Source organism: Manis pentadactyla, chromosome 5 (genome assembly GCF_030020395.1).
Source record: "Manis pentadactyla isolate mManPen7 chromosome 5, mManPen7.hap1, whole genome shotgun sequence".
Lineage (NCBI taxonomy): Eukaryota > Metazoa > Chordata > Mammalia > Pholidota > Manidae > Manis > Manis pentadactyla.
In genome coordinates, this window is record NC_080023.1 from 1,459,733 (window position 1) to 1,474,645 (window position 14,913).

General features: G+C 62.6%; 1 protein-coding gene across 9 annotated transcripts in view; it reads left to right on the forward strand.

Moving 5' to 3' along the window:
- The first annotated feature begins 408 nt into the window (after nucleotides 1-408).
- The window catches only part of HTRA3 (HtrA serine peptidase 3), a 32,868-nt gene continuing 18,363 nt past the window's right edge, over nucleotides 409-14,913 (forward strand). For 6 of the 9 annotated variants that reach the window (XM_036921311.2, XM_036921313.2, XM_036921312.2 and 3 more), the window contains exons 1-3: nucleotides 409-1,089; nucleotides 11,671-11,775; nucleotides 14,495-14,717. In XM_036921311.2, coding sequence (XP_036777206.2) covers nucleotides 542-1,089; nucleotides 11,671-11,775; nucleotides 14,495-14,717 — 876 coding nt within the window. In that variant the 5' untranslated portion in view covers nucleotides 409-541. The remainder of the gene's footprint in view (nucleotides 1,090-11,670; nucleotides 11,776-14,494; nucleotides 14,718-14,913) is intronic. The other 3 variants (XM_036921316.2, XM_036921317.2, XM_036921318.2) reach the window with 1 other exon arrangement.

The following is a 14,913-nucleotide window of genomic DNA, read 5'->3' on the forward strand; positions in this document are numbered from 1 at the left end:
CAGACGACCCTCCGGGTGGCAGAGAGCAGAGAGCTGGTACCGGAACCCCAGACAGATCTGCCCAGAGCCCGGGAGATCACATCCTCCAAGCGCCGGCGACTGGGAATGGGAGCCCGGGCGCAAAGTGGGTGCTTCCTGGAGGTCTGTCCCCAGTGTCTGGGGGTGACTTCCATCCATACCGCTGATGGCACTGTGCCATCCCTTTGCCGAAGGCTCGCTGCTGGGGGGGCGCCGGGAGATCTGAACTTGGCCATTTCCGTGGGGACGCAGGCCGCTGGAACCCCAGAGGCGGACGTGGCTGGAGCGGGCTCTGGGGTGCCCAAGGCCCCGGTTCTGCTTTCTCCTCCCGCTCGGCCCCCATCCCTGGGGCTCCCTGGGGTACCCGTTGCTCAGGATTCCCTTCCAGGCGAACCCAGCTCCGCCGCCTGCGGGTGGCTCCTCCAGGCCTGGAAGGCCGCGGGGGCCTGCAGAGGCCAGGGAGGGGCAGGCGGCGGAGCCGGGCCGCCCCCTTCCAATGGGGGCGGGCCGGACGCGCCTTTAAATGCGGCGGGGCCCGCGGCCCGAAGAACCCGCTGAGGGAGCGCCCCTCTCGCGCCCCTGCGCCCGCCCGAGCCCGAGCCGCGGTGCGTGTGGCCGCGCGCGCGCCCCCCGTCCCTCCGCAGACGTGCCCCCGGCCGGTCCCCCGCGCTGCAGGCCGGTCCGCCATGCAGGCTCGGGCGCTGCTCGTGGTCGCGCTGGCCGCGCTGGCGCTGGCCCGGGAGCCCCCGGCGGCTCCGTGTCCCGCGCGCTGCGACGTGTCGCGGTGCCCGAGCCCCCGCTGCCCCGGCGGCTACGTGCCCGACCTGTGCAACTGCTGCCTGGTGTGCGCCGCCGGCGAGGGCGAGCCGTGCGGCCGGGCCCTGGACTCGCCGTGCGGGGAGAGCCTGGAGTGCGCGCGCGGCGTGTGCCGCTGCCGCTGGGCGCACGCTGTGTGCGGCACGGACGGGCACACCTACGCCAACGTGTGCGCGTTGCAGGCGGCCAGCCGCCGCGCGCTGCAGCTCTCCGGGACGCCCGTGCGCCAGCTGCAGAAGGGCGCCTGCCCGTCGGGTAAGCAAGCGCTGGGGTCGGGGCGGCGGCGCGGGGTGCGAGGGGAGGCCGGCCTCGAGGTCCCACTCCTTGGCACAAGGGGAAGGCCCTTTAGAGATCATCTTACCCACCCACCGGCCTTCCCGGTGGGCAAGCTGAGGCCCAGACAGGTAAACTGCATTTCCAGGGGCACAGAAGTAGTCGGAAGTGAAAGCCGGTGTTCTCCTGACCACCCCACGGGCGCTTCCCGCGCCGGGCTCGCCAGCTCTGGCCTCATCGCGGACGGCCTGTCAGGGTCTCCGTCCCCCCGGTGGAGTACCCCTGCTCTGCCAGGGTGTTGGGTGGAAAGCCGTCTTTGCTGGCCTTAAATCCCCAGTCCAGGTGCCCTTTTGAGAGATGTTTCCTTTCTAACTGCATGTAAATGCACAACACCAGAGGGCTATTAGGGAATAGTGAGAGCAGATGTGGGGTCTGTGGGCTGCTGGGGGCCCCGAGGGGACGGGCTGCTGGCCCTGGCCTTTCCTGCCATACACGTTGACCTTGTGCATGGGAGAAAATGCTAGAAAACCCCGCTGTCCCTCTGTTTGGGGTGCTTCTTAATAAGGCGGGCTGCCGCCTTGATTCAACAGGTACCTGCAGAGCCCCCAATTCGCAGAGATGCGGTCGGCTTCCTGCAGCTAGGGGAGCTGCTAGCCCCAGGGCAGGTCGAGGGGCCCTGGGGGCACCGGGGGAGCATGGCTGCCTGAGGTGCCAGGTGCCGGGAAGCCATCACGGCGAGGGGCATCTAAACTGAACCCTCCCAGTGGGGAAGCTGAGGCCCAGACAGGTAAACTGCATTTCCAGGGGCACAGAAGTAGTCGGAAGTGAAAGCCGGTGTTCTCCTGACCACCCCACGGGCGCTTCCCGCGCCGGGCTCGCCAGAAGGTCTTCCGGGTGGAGGTCTGCTGCGTGTGGGGAGCTGAGCTGGGAGCAGCAGGGAGCTGAGGGCAGCTGGCGTGTAGGGGACGGGCGTGCATGTGACAGACACTCGAGGCTGGGCAGGCTGGCAGGAACGAGATGACACGTGGCCATCAGTGCTGTGCAGCCACGTTGTGCTAATAGCTCACACTTCCATTCTGTAGGCTGGGCTCCCCACATTGTGTCTGGTATTCTGAAAAGGAGTGTCCTGTGGCCCCAAAAGCTTGGGAAGCTAACAGTCCCTGGCCCCAAAAGCTTGGGAAGCTAACAGTCCCTGCAGTGAGGGTTCACACTATCCTCGAGTCTATCAGACATTTTGAGAAACTGGCAGCAAGAAACACACACACACCCCCCACCCCGCAGGGCTTTCTAAGAGAATTTCAATAGAGCTCCTTTCCTGGCAAAGGCGTGACGCCCTCCCAGAACACAGGGGCTCCAGGGGACCCAGACTGGGAATCATCTGGGATTGAATACGATCATTAGGGAGAGCCACTGAAGCGCTTTAAGGGAAGTGCAGACACTACAGTCAGACTGGGCCCAGGAGACTGTGGGATGAAAGCAGGTGTCACAGGATGTCTGAGATGGCCGTTGTCCCCTCTGCCCCCTCAGGACAGCACATCTCTGTGGGGTGCTGCCGGGCCCAGAGGCAGGGGCTGGGGGGTGGGGGGCTGGCCTGCCCTGCAGCTAGGTTGTCTGCATCCCCGCCCTGCCTGTCCTGTGGGAGTGCTACTAGGCCAAGGCTCTGGGGCCCAGGGGTGGGCAGGGACGTGGGAGGTGGTCCAGCATTTCCAAATCCCTCATTCCTGACTGATGGAGTCCACATCTCTGACGTCCCTTCCCTGTGTTCAGCTGGCCCTGGGCTCGTGACCAGGGCACCACCAGGAGACAGATCATCTTGCCCTTGAGAGCCTCCGACGGTCGGGAAGAGTCGTGGGCGGGTGTGCAGAGGGAATGACCACGGCAGGTGCAGAGGCCACTCAGCCGGCAGGAAGCGGCCATCCCAGCAGGTCCCTACTGACAGCGTGGCCTTGACCAGGCACTCAGTGGTCTCCTCCTCTGTGCCATGGGTGCCGGTAGCAGTAGCCCCTGCCAGGGAGAACTGCTGGGGATTGATCAGCCAGGTGTGTAGGCACACGTCCCCAGCGGGCAGCCAACAGGCTGTGTGTTGTTTCTTGTGTCCTTGTCACTGTTAGGACTGCAGCCACCACCATTTCTGTTTCATCTGCAAGGTCAGGGGTGCTTCTGGGCAGAGCTATGGCTGCTGGGTGGGCACCTTCTAGCCAAAGGGCGGGGAGCCGAGAGGGACAGGGGCAAGCAGAGGTGGATGGAATGGCCGTGGGTGCAGATCCCACCAGTCCTGCCACCATGGGAGCCACAGCGCCAGGACTCAGCAGGGAGCTGGGGCTGGAGAGAGACGGGAGGCCTTGGTGCAGGGGAGGCGTGAACAGGGCCCAGGGGCCTGCAAGCACCCCACCTTGTGGTCTGTGTGGCCCCACCCCAGGGCACAGGGACCTCAGACACCCAGGTTGCAGGGCCGCACATGCAAACGCGTCCTTGCGGGAAACCTGCTGGCGCTAGGGTCTGCTGCCTGCACTGCCTACCGCCCGTGAGTCTGGCCCGTCATACACCACAGGTGCGGTCAGTGAGGACGGGAGAGGTCAGGTGAATGGCTGGAGGTCACTTGGCCAGGAAGCGCCTGAGCCAGGCCTGCACCGTGGTCTGGCTGGCTTTGAAAACTGCCTTCTCATGAGCCCCAGGCTTTCTTCTGCAGGCAGGGGCAGTAGTGTCCCCCGGTCTGGAGTCAGGGTCTCCAGTGCCAGTGGTTCAGCCTCCAGAGAGTGTCCTTGGCAGTGTCCCCACCTCTGCCCCCTGAAGGCCCGGTCAGAAGTCACTGGGTGATGTCCACACGCTGTGAGGGCAGGGCGCTGCCTGTCCGGACCCTCCCGGAGTCCTGTCAGCTCTGAGCCCCCCCGAGCCTGCCTTCAGACACACGCAGGCCTGACGACGCAGGGGGCCTATGTCCAGCCGCGTCTCTTCCCTGGGCTGGAACCCTGGGTCCCCGCTGCTCGTGTCCTTGGGTGAGAGGACCCAGTTCAGGTCAGGAGCCCCTGTCACCCTCAGTCGTCCCCTCCCCTCACTCCTCACCTCCTGTCCGCAAGCGCAGCCTTGGAATGTCCCCCGTGCTAGCCACCACTCCTACGTGCTCCAGCAATGCTGGCCTCCCCTGACTCCCCACCTCCCTGTCCCTCCTTCCCGTCACTTGTCCATATAGCAGCCAGGATCACCCTGATAAATCCAACTTGCCCTTCACCAGGGGGATCCCTCAAAAACTCCCCACCATTTACTCTGACCTACAAGGCCCTATACCACCTGCCTCCCTGACCCCTGCAGTACCGTCTCGTCCTCTGTGCTCCAGCCGCACTGGGCTCCTTCCCACCTCAGGGCCTTTGCACAAGCTATGCCTGCTGCCCAAAACTCCCATTCACTCACCTTCCAAGCCAGGTCCTTGTCCTGTCTTGGCCCAGGGGTCCTACCACCTGAACTGCTTTCCTGATTGCTATGCCAGGTAATCCCCTTCATCAGCCTCATGGGAACACCTTGGGGACCCTCTAGACACCCATACCACCTGCTTGACTCATGTATTCTGCCTTACGTCTATCTCACTAGGCCAGAGCCTCCCCGGAGGGGGGCCTTGTCCAATGCCTGGCGCACAGCAGGTGCTGTGGAATGAATGGACCGTCCATGCGATGTGTGACTGTCCTATGGCCATACCCCTTTGCACTCCCCCAGTGATAGGGGACTCACCCCCTATCCAGGAGCTCTTGCATATTCCCATCTCCATGGTTTCTTTTTCACGTAACCAGAACCCTGTGACCCTGCAGCCTCTCCCCCCACAACTGCAGACAAATAGGCCTTTGAGCATGGAATTAATCAGAATTTAGAGCCTCTGGGCAGTTTACAACATGGCATTTAATGATCAGCATTTATTGTGTGACCCCAGAGCAGGTTCCGACAGCATCTCTGTTTTACTTAGTTAGAAGCTTTGGTTGGCTTTTGATTCTAACCTCTTAGCAGCTTCCTGGGGCTGTGCATTCCTGGGGTGCAGCATCGGGACTAATCAGGCAGGGCTGTGCCTCCTCTGCCCCCTCCCCCCACTGCCCCAGGCAGGGCTGAGCTGCAGCACCTGGCACCTCCTGAGGACCCCCAAGCTGCCTCAGTGCCAAGGCCACTGGAAGCCAGGAGCCCATCCAGAGAGGAGCTAAAGACCCAGGGTGCTGTGGGCTATCCTTCCTGCCCTGGCCTAGGAAGCAGCCCCTTAAGCCAGCCCAGAGGTGCTGCTGGGGTCCCACAGCACCCTGTGGGGTGGCCTGCCAGGCTTCTCCCCTTTCCATGCACCTGCCGGAGGGAGCATAGTGAGGCTCGAGTCTCCCTTGCCAAAAGCCCAGCATGGGTCCCCTGCTTTCAGGACCAAGAACAGCCTTCTGATGCTGCCTGCGGGCCTGGTGTGATCCGGCCTCTGCTTCCGGCACACCATCACCACTGCCAGCAGACCCCTGATCCTGTGTTGTGATGGACAGATGACTGCGTGGAACCCAGCAAGGGAAAACCACCTCCAGAATTGGAATAGGGATAGATCAGGGCAGGCTTCCTGGAGAAGGTGGCATAAAAACAGTCAATGGAGAAGTGGGCACAGAGAGAGCCTGTGCAGAGGAGGATGGCAGTAAATGCTGAGCCCGGGCTAGTGCCAGATAGAGAGATGTGAGGGCTCCCCATCTTCAGCAGATGAGGGGCCCCTGAGGGCTTATGAGTAACAGGTAGGCCAAGCGGGCACAGGGGCCCAGCTAGTGGGAGGCCAGTGCCATGGGAGGGGACAGCTGATGAGGCGGCTGAGGGGGCAGGATCTGGGGACATTGGGTCTCTGGACTGATGGGGCTGGAATGGGGAGTGTCAGGATAAAATGGACGGCGGGGCCTCTCCTGGAGGCAGTGCACCGGGCCTGACTTCCACGGTCTACCAGGTCCCCAGCCACTAGGACCTCTGGGGAAAGCAAGGCCTCACCAGAGGCCTGGGGTTTGTTCTCACCAGACAAGGGAGTGGGCAGGCGGCTGGCCAAGTGAGCCAGTGTGTCCTGCCAGGCGGCTGAGTGCTGTCTCTGCCAGGGCCTGCTTTGAGAAAAGCCACCGGGTTGACCAGAGTCAAGGACGAGACACCGGGCTGGTGCTCCAGCCGCGCAAAGCTTTAAACACACATCATGTGGGTGTTTTTTCGTGGCTTATAAGAAAAGGCTCAGCAAGATACAGTGGGCTGCCCCAGGTGGGGAGGGACGGCTCTGCCCTGAGCCTGGGTGCCCTGATCTTCCGTCTGCACACCGGGCAGACCTCAGCACCTTGAGGAAGTGGCCTTCCTGCTTGGTTTTGATAAGCGTGTGGGATAAAGCAGGAAAGAGAATAAGATCACAGACCCCTGGTCCTCAGTACAGCAAAGACGTGGCCGGGATGTTATGTGTGAGCCTCAAACCAGACACCAGGTTTGCTGCAAGGGGACTTGTACAGTGCGCAACCTGCTCAACTGCATTGCATTAGCTCCTCTAATGCATAATGGGCAGACCCAGGACTGAGACACAGTTCTGCTCCCCACCTCCAGCTGCTCAGGGGTGAGTCCCAGTTCTCCCATCTTCTGTGGTGCAACCCTGCAAATCTCTGAAGCTCTCCCTACCACAGTCTCTTCATTGTGAAATGGGGATAACAGTGGGGTACCCTCCTCACTGGGTCATTCGGCCATCAAGGAGATAATGAATTCAAAGTGCTTTGCGGTGTCAGGGCTAATAAACGTCAGTGTGAACAGACCTAAACATTGGCGAGCAGGTGTTTCTGACCTGACCCGGGTTTGTGACACCGAGGAGAGGAAGGGAAGGTGCTGGAAGGCAGTGTGGGTGGACGGGCTGCCGCGTGCCCCAGGGAGTTCTGGTGGCCTTGTTTAGTCCCCGTGCCACAGCTGAGGGGCCCGAGCCCAGAGGAGGCAGCTGTTGGTCCAGCCGGGGCAGGGAGGGCTTCCCGTGAGAGGAGGGTCAGGGTCTGAGCGGGCCTTGCTGTCCATGGCTTGAGTGGCTTGGGCAGCCCTGTGGGCGCCCTGGAGTCCTGCCTGGCCTGTGGGACCCCTTGGACACAGTGCACACAGGCTGGTGGCAGAGCTACTTCCTTCACAGGGTTGGCCGTAGCCCCGGAGGAACGCCCCACGCGGAGAAGCCAGGCTGGCCCTCGGCTGAGGAAGGGCCAAGGCTGGGCCAAGGGCCAGCAGGGAGCTGGGGAGGTGCCTGGGGGCAGGGGTCAAGGGGCCTGGCTGTGGGCCTTGGGCGCATCTCATGACCTCCTCAGTCTTTTCCCTTGCCTGTAAAATAGGTGAAGATTCCTGAATTGAAGAATTGCTTCTAGAATTCAATGAAGTCCTAATGCCTAGAGCCCAGCCGGTGGCTGCTGGGCGTGGCCGGCGGAGCGAGCTCCGGGTGCCCCAGCCGTGCATTCCAGGGACAGGAACTCCGGGGGGAGGGTCGCAGGCAGCAGCATCGCCCCCTTGGGAGCCGCAGTGGGATCTGAAGCCACTTGGCTCGGGGGAGACAGTTCACTTGGGGACAGGCAAGTTTTCAAGAGAAAGGAAAACATGTGGAGCCTCCCTGGGAACTTAGTGGCCCCAGGAGGCGGCCTGAGGCGCTGAAGGCGCCTGCCCCTGGGATATGGGTAGGGTGGGGCCTGTGGATGGAGGCTGGGGCTGTGGGGGCCCAGCGTGGCTCATCTGGGCCTGGAGAACAGCCAGACAGCCTCTTGCTCAGTCACTCATTCTCTGTGCTGTGGGCCAGGGGTGCCCGGGCCATGGGGACAGTCCAGAGGGACAAGGACCTTGGGAGGGGTCACAATGTGCTGTGGGTCCCAGAGGGCAGAGGTCAGTCACTGAGCCTGCAGAATCAGGGTGGGCTCCCCAGAAGAGGTGTGTGGGCCCAGGCCTTGAGGAATGAGGGAAGGGGCATTCCCGGCAGAGGGAACTGCCCACGCAAAGGCAGGGGGAACCCTCGGAGCCTATGGTCTTGGGAATCAGAGCCAGGGTACAGAGGGGAGAGGAGCAGTAGGCAAGGCTGCGTACATCACGGGACCTGGATACTGCGTCCCTGAATGCCCTAAGAAGCTGCCATCTGGTCTGCAGGCTGTGGTCAGTGTTGGGCAGATGGGCACAGCCTGGGACCCTGTGGTCATCTGCTGATGACCCCTCCATCCCTAGTTCACAGCTAACCTCTGGGTGATGGAGGGGGGTGTCTTAGAAGAAGAGGCCATAACCTTGGAGTCAGAGGAACAGGACAAGGTCTCAGCCCTGGTTCTGCCCATCATGTGCTGGAGCAGTACATATGCAGTTGGGTAGGTTGTGCACTGCACAACTCCAGGGGGAGCCAGTCACACTGTGATCTTCATTCATAATGGTTCTGGACTTGCGCAGTCCACAACCTGTGTGGCCCTGTGGGGTGTCTGGGCCTCGGTTTCCCTATCTGTTCCATGGCAGTCATGACTATCCGAGCACACAGTAAGTCCTCGCTCCAGGTCTGCCTCTGTCCCTCAGCCCTCCTGGAAGCTCTGCCATGCAGAAGTGCTGGAGGTAGAGCCCCATCCCCTCCCTGGTCTCTCTCCATCCTGGCCATGCCCCTTCCTGTCCCAGGAAGTGCCACAAGACACCTGGCCTCAATGGCTTTGCTGTGTCAAGTTCCAACTGACTAAAATTTCCACGGCCTGTGGATTACAGTTTATTTTTGAAAAAAAAAAAAATACACGCTAACAGCTGAATCTGGTTGAGACTGACTGTTGACTTCAGAACCTTGGCTGGAGGACGAGGCGGGGGTGGGGGTTGTCAAAACCCCCAAGTAAACAGAGTTCGTTTCCCAGCCATGGGGCCTGAGGTTTTCACGCGGAAAGAGGCAGTGGGAACCGCGTCCCCCCTTCCAGCTGACTCAGGGGTGATTCATCTGTGCTGGGGAGGAGGACCAGGAAGCAGGCCCTGTCCCCGCCCCTCACCGCCTCCCCACCGCCCACCATGGCTGGTCGGCTTAAAGGGACAGGGTCTGCTGCAGCCCATGTCACCAGCTGGCTGATGCGGGAGCAGGGAGCGCCCGGCCCCAGGGTCAGGGAGGGCTCAAGCTCCGAAGTCTCCAGGACCTGGATCCTGGCTGCCTCTGGGCTTTCCTGTGTCCCTGCACCGCTGGCTGGTCCCTTCCCTGTATCCAGCAGGGGGTGTGCACGGGAAGGCACTCAGGATGTGTGGCCTGAACATACCGCACGGAAGCATGGGCCAGGGGCCTCGCTCTGTGCCCAAAGCCCCGAGGAGGGAGGGACCATTCTGACTGGAAGATGCCTGCAGGGGGCCTGCCTGGAAGAGGTGGGGTTTGAGGTGAGCCCAGGGCTAGCTGGAACATCTTGGTGGGGAGAAGCAGGCAGTGGTCCAGGCAGGTAGAGGCACGGAGTGGTGGGTGATGGAGCAGAGACCCGGGTAAATGGTCAACGGGTTACACAGCAGGAGAGGTGACACCTGGCTTTGCTCCTGGGAGTGTCCGTCCCCGCACAGCGCGAGCCCCGGCCCACAGGGAGAGCTGTAGACCCTGCCAAGTCCCCCTGCGAAGGGAGAAGGGCCCCGGTCTGGGATCCTGTGGGCCCGGGGCTAGGGTGATCTCCTGGTGAGAAGGGTCTTGTTGGGAACAAAACGCGAACGGGGCTGGAAGCTCGGCGGCCGGTTTCCTTCCCTCGGCCTGGCCAGGGATAAACCCGCACTCGGGTGGGCTCAGCCCCCACAGCTGACCGGCAGCGTCACCTCCAGGTTTTCAGGGAGGATCAGCAATCCCACAGGGAAATAAATGTGCCGAGTGCCTGCAGTAAGCTGAGAGCATGGGCTCTGCCCCGGGGTCAGCTGCTGACGTGCCCTGCGGACCTCAGGCCCTGCCCCGCTTAGGGGCTTTGCCTCCAGGAGCGGGACTTCGGGGCAGGGCAGCTCCTGGCTGCCTGCGGTTTGATCAGCGAGGAGCCCAAGGTGGCTGGCAGGGGCCGCACCTCCCAGCCGGGACAGGTGGCCCTTGGTTCCCGCTGACAGAGGCAGGATGGGCCCCCTGTGGCTGGGCCCACTGGCTGGTGGGGAGGCAAATGTCACAGGAGCGGCGGGCCTGGCTGTGCTCGCCACCCTCGACCTCAGAGCCAAAGGGCAAGCTGTCCTCTGGGTCCCGCGGCCTGGCTCAGGCTCAGCGGGCAGTTCGGGCCCTGGTGAGCCTGGGTGGGAGTGAGGGGCCCGGGGAGGGGAGCTGACTGGCTAGCACTCAGAGCCTGGCCTCTTCTCTAACTAGGGTGTGTCTTCCTGCAGGAGGACTTGTCTTGCTGAGCCTCAGTTTCCCTGCCTGTAAGGTGGGGGCGATGGCCCCGCACTGGCTGCCTCCCTGGACAGCTGGGAGGTTATCTGGGATGGCCATTTGCCCACAGGTGTTCATGGGCCCCTGCGGCTGCACTCAGGGTGGTACCCCTCTCCGTTTGGACAGCAGAGTTTCACTAGACCCCGAGGCTCGGTCACTTCCCAGGGGGCATCAGGAGAAGCATGAGCTGTGAAACTGGACTCCACAGGCCCAGCCCTCTGTTCTCCCACCTCAGGGTGGCAGGTGGGTGGTGGGCTCTTCGGCAGGCAGCCGTTCGCAAGTCACATTCACGTCCAGTCCCCGCAGTTAGTGGGGACTATCTTCAGTCTTGTTTTCAGACAAGGAGTCAAGGCCCAGAGAGAGTAAGTAATCTACCTGAAGCCACACAGCTGGGAGGTGGCAGTGCCTGGCCAGCCGAGGCATACATAGCTCCCAACCCACTGGCCCATCTGGCTATTTAGAAGCAGTGCTGGGTGGCATGGGCTCCTGGAAGTGCCAGTCTCTGGCATGGACCTGGAGTCCTCAGTGCATGCCCGAGCACGGAGACCAAAGGTGTGTGAGTCTCATGCCCCCCACATGCCGCAGGCCTGTGGTCCTGGCAGGCTCAGCCCTGCTGCCGATGGCGGCAGAAATATGAGTTGGATAAGGTTGCAGGTAAGTCCGTGAAGCACCTGGCAAGGCCAACCTGGCATGGCCACGTTGGATGCAGAGAGGGGGCCCTGGCGACTCAGATCTTGGCAGCCTGGCTTGGCCCAGGAGGGGGCTGCACTGCGGCCAATGTGGAGGCAGCTTAGAGGGATGACCTGGGGCTTCTGCTGTGTCCCTAACCAGTCAGGACACTAGCCCCGGGGGCTGGAGGGACGGGCCAGAGCTGGCAATGAGAGGGGGCAGTGTCCTTGTGCCGGGGCAATGCTGTATGAGAAAGGGCAAGGGTCCAGTCCGGGTACCCAAGATCTGCCTGCTGTGCAGGCCAGGGCAAGTGTCCTAATCTCTCTGAGCCCCTAGCCTCCTGGCAGTGCCCGGAGGCAAAGTGAGGAAGCTCAGCACTAACCATTCTTGGGGCAAGGGAGCCCCTCTCCCCAAACGTCTGGGTGTCACTGTGCTGCTGAGTGTGGGACGTCCCTGCAGGGCTCTGAGCCCAGGGCCTCCTCCCTCCCCTGGGGCTGAGCTCTGGGGCCACTGGCAGGGTCACTAATGGGCCTGGTTCTTTCTGCCAGTGCAGGTCTCCACCAGCTGACCAGCCCGAGGTATAAGTTCAACTTCATCGCTGACGTGGTGGAGAAGATCGCGCCTGCCGTGGTGCACATAGAGCTCTTCCTGAGGTGTGTAAGGCCCCCCTGCCCCCCAGGCGTCCCCTCCGTCTGCTGAGCCCACATGGGACCCCCTTCCAGCAGCAGGAGAGACCCGGGAAGGTGCGGGGTTGGGTGGCCCGCACGCAGACCTCCGGGGTGAGGACGCCCACTCTGACTCTGGCGTCCTCCCCTAGGGAGATGGAAAGTGACCCCACGCTCGGGGACTGCAGGTGCTAAGCAGGAGTGCACTGGGTGGCAGCTGTGGTGCCCCCGCTGTCTGCGCTGGCTCTGGGAAGCAATGCCCTCGAAAGGCTGCTGCCCTGCAAACGCATCACTCACGTGGGATCCTGGGGGCTTCCCAGACTGACTCGCACTCCCCAAAGAGAGGACATGAACAGCATGACTTCTCAGGTTTAAAGTGTCCTTCCTGCCTGTCTTTCTTAACCTTTTGGCCCCCTTGTGTGGAAGGGGCCTGCAAACAGCCCAGACGAGACGCGCAGGGTCAGAACCCCGTTCCGTCCTGATGGGAACCGGCGGGGCTGGGCTCACGTGCCGAGGGAACAGACACCAGGAGGCCTCGGGCCGTGGGCCAGGACCTTGTTGATTTTCACTGTCCTTTGAGCCGTGGAGGCTGGCCGAGCCTCATGCCAACCCCGAGGCGCAGAGGACCAGGTGGCCTGCAGGTCCCTGGGGGAGGGCAGAAGCGCCCACGCCCTGATTCCCGGCATGGAGCTTGCCCGGCGGGAGCCCTTGTCCCTGGGCGCCCCTGCTCCCATCCCAGGAGGGCGGAGACAGTGCTCACCCAGAGACGCTCCACGGGGCGAGCTTGCCGCCAGCACAGCAGCACCCTCGATCACCTGCCGGGTGCTCCGCGCTCTGTCGGCTGCTTGCAGACATTTCTCAAGAGCAGCCCGGTGGGTGCGCATCCCTTGGAGAGCACCCTGTGCCTGTGGGACCGGCCCCAGGAGCCCCGACCGCGCAGCCCGCCGCTCAGCGCTGAGGTCCCCTCTCCCCACCGTGCGTCTCCCCACAGACCACAGGGGGTAGCATGGGCCCACTCTCTGGGTGCAGACGGGACCTCCCCAGGCTCTCAGAGCTGCCGAGTCCCAAGTCGGGGTCTGTCCCTGGGGCTCCACAGCCCCAGAGCGGGGCCCATCCCTCTGCCGCACGCCGACTCCTCACTGCCCTTTCTGCAGGCCCCATACCGAGAGTTGAGGAAATTACAGCTAGATAGGCTAAGCGGCATGTCCCTGGCCTTGCGAATGGCTGGGATGGGACCACATCTTTCCAGAAGGCCCCGGGCACCTGGCCCCAAGCCAGTTCAGGGCTAAGTGCAGCCCGGCAGACAGGTGGCAACGCTGTTTTGATAGTGGCCTTGGAGCCCAATGTCTGAGTGGGTGGGGGGGCAGTGAGGCCAAGGTGGGTGAGATTCCAGACACAGATGAGATGACCAGGAGCGCTGGAACCTCTGGCTGTGACCCCTGACCTGGGCGAGGAGGCTCCAGGGCTGACTCCTACACATTCCGACTGGCGGGGCAGGCAGCACGGGGTGCCCAGAGGCAATCGGGTGCAGCCCTTGCCTGCTGGCGCGTGTGGAGCTCAGGAGGGCTGGGAGCTGGCCACGGATATGAGGGGACAGACGCTGTGGCCACCCTGCAGGGGGCCAGGGGGCCAGGCTGCCTGGTTCACACCCTGCTCTGCCCTTTACCCGCCTGGCCAGGCAAGTACCTCATGTCCCAGGCCACAGTTTTCCCATGTGTAAACGGAAGGCCCACGTACCTTGTAGGTGGCCATGAGCATCAAATGACTCTGTCCCTGGCTCGGAGGGAGCGCTCGGTGACATGAGTGGTTGTCATGGTCCCTGAGCCTTCCTATTCCTTCTCCTACATGAGTACTGGGGGCTCCTTTCCTCACTCATCCCTGCTCAGCAGCCTTGGACGCTGAGTACCTGCTCCTGGCACCCCAGGGTCCCAGAGGTGACCCACCCTGGAGAAGGTCCCGAGCTGCGTGCATGCCGGAGCAGGCTGTGGTTCCCAGTCAGGGGGCTCCCCGGAGGTGGGCATTGTCACCCACCAGTGAATCCTGACCCTGGACCTTTCTACCCCATTTACAGAGGTGGACTCCCATGCCCCGCGTCGCCTTGCGTCTGTGAGTGGGCCCCCTACCTCTTTGGGAAAGTGATCTGCCCCTGCCCCTAGGAACAGTGACATTCTTGGGGACCTGCGGTGTGACAGTCCCAGGGGATGATGCCTGCACATTAGTGCATGTCCCTGATGCCGATAGTAGCCCAGTCTGTTGAGTGACTTCTTGTCTCCAGGCACCAGCACTCAGAGGAGTAGGACCCCATTTCCCAGGTGGTGACTAGGACAAGCCGTGTCAGACAGATAATAAGTGCTGGGATGAGAGCCCTGGGTCGTCTGGCTCCGGCCTGTGTTGTCAGGGCAGTGAGGGCCTGCACGTGGTCACAGCTCTGACATTTATGGGCCTTGGTCTCATCCCAGCCAATTGCAAGTCAGAGGTCATTGTCCCCTCTTTACGGCTGTGAAATGGACCCAGACTTAGGTGACCCGGCCATGGCCACATCTGGTAAGTGGCAGGGCTGAGGTCTGAACCGGGCCCAGGGAACCCCAGACACATACTCCCCCAGCCCACCCTGGCTCCGCCCTCCCCAGCAGACCCGTGGCTGGGCCAACCTATACCTGGGGTCCCCACCCGCCCTGAACCCCCACCTGTGCTCGCCCCCCCACAGGCACCCTCTGTTTGGCCGCAATGTGCCCCTGTCCAGTGGCTCAGGCTTCATCATGTCAGAGGCCGGCTTGATTGTCACCAACGCCCATGTGGTGTCCAGCAGCAATGCAGTGTCAGGCCGGGAGCAGCTCAAGGTGCAGCTGCAGAGCGGGGACACCTATGAGGCCACCGTCAAGGACATTGACAAGAAGTCAGACATTGCCACCATCAAGATCCGCCCCAGGGTGAGTGGGCAGCGGGCTGGGGGACACCTGCCCAGGCCACAGGGCTCAGAGATGCCCAGCATCCTCCTCAGATACTTGGAGGGACCAAGAGCTGAGGCCCCGGCCCTGGGTTCCTGGTCATGGTTCAAACCTGCCTGGTGTGGGGCCCCTAGCTGCCAGGAAGCTGGCCGCCCACAGTCACTCCCACCCAGTCCCC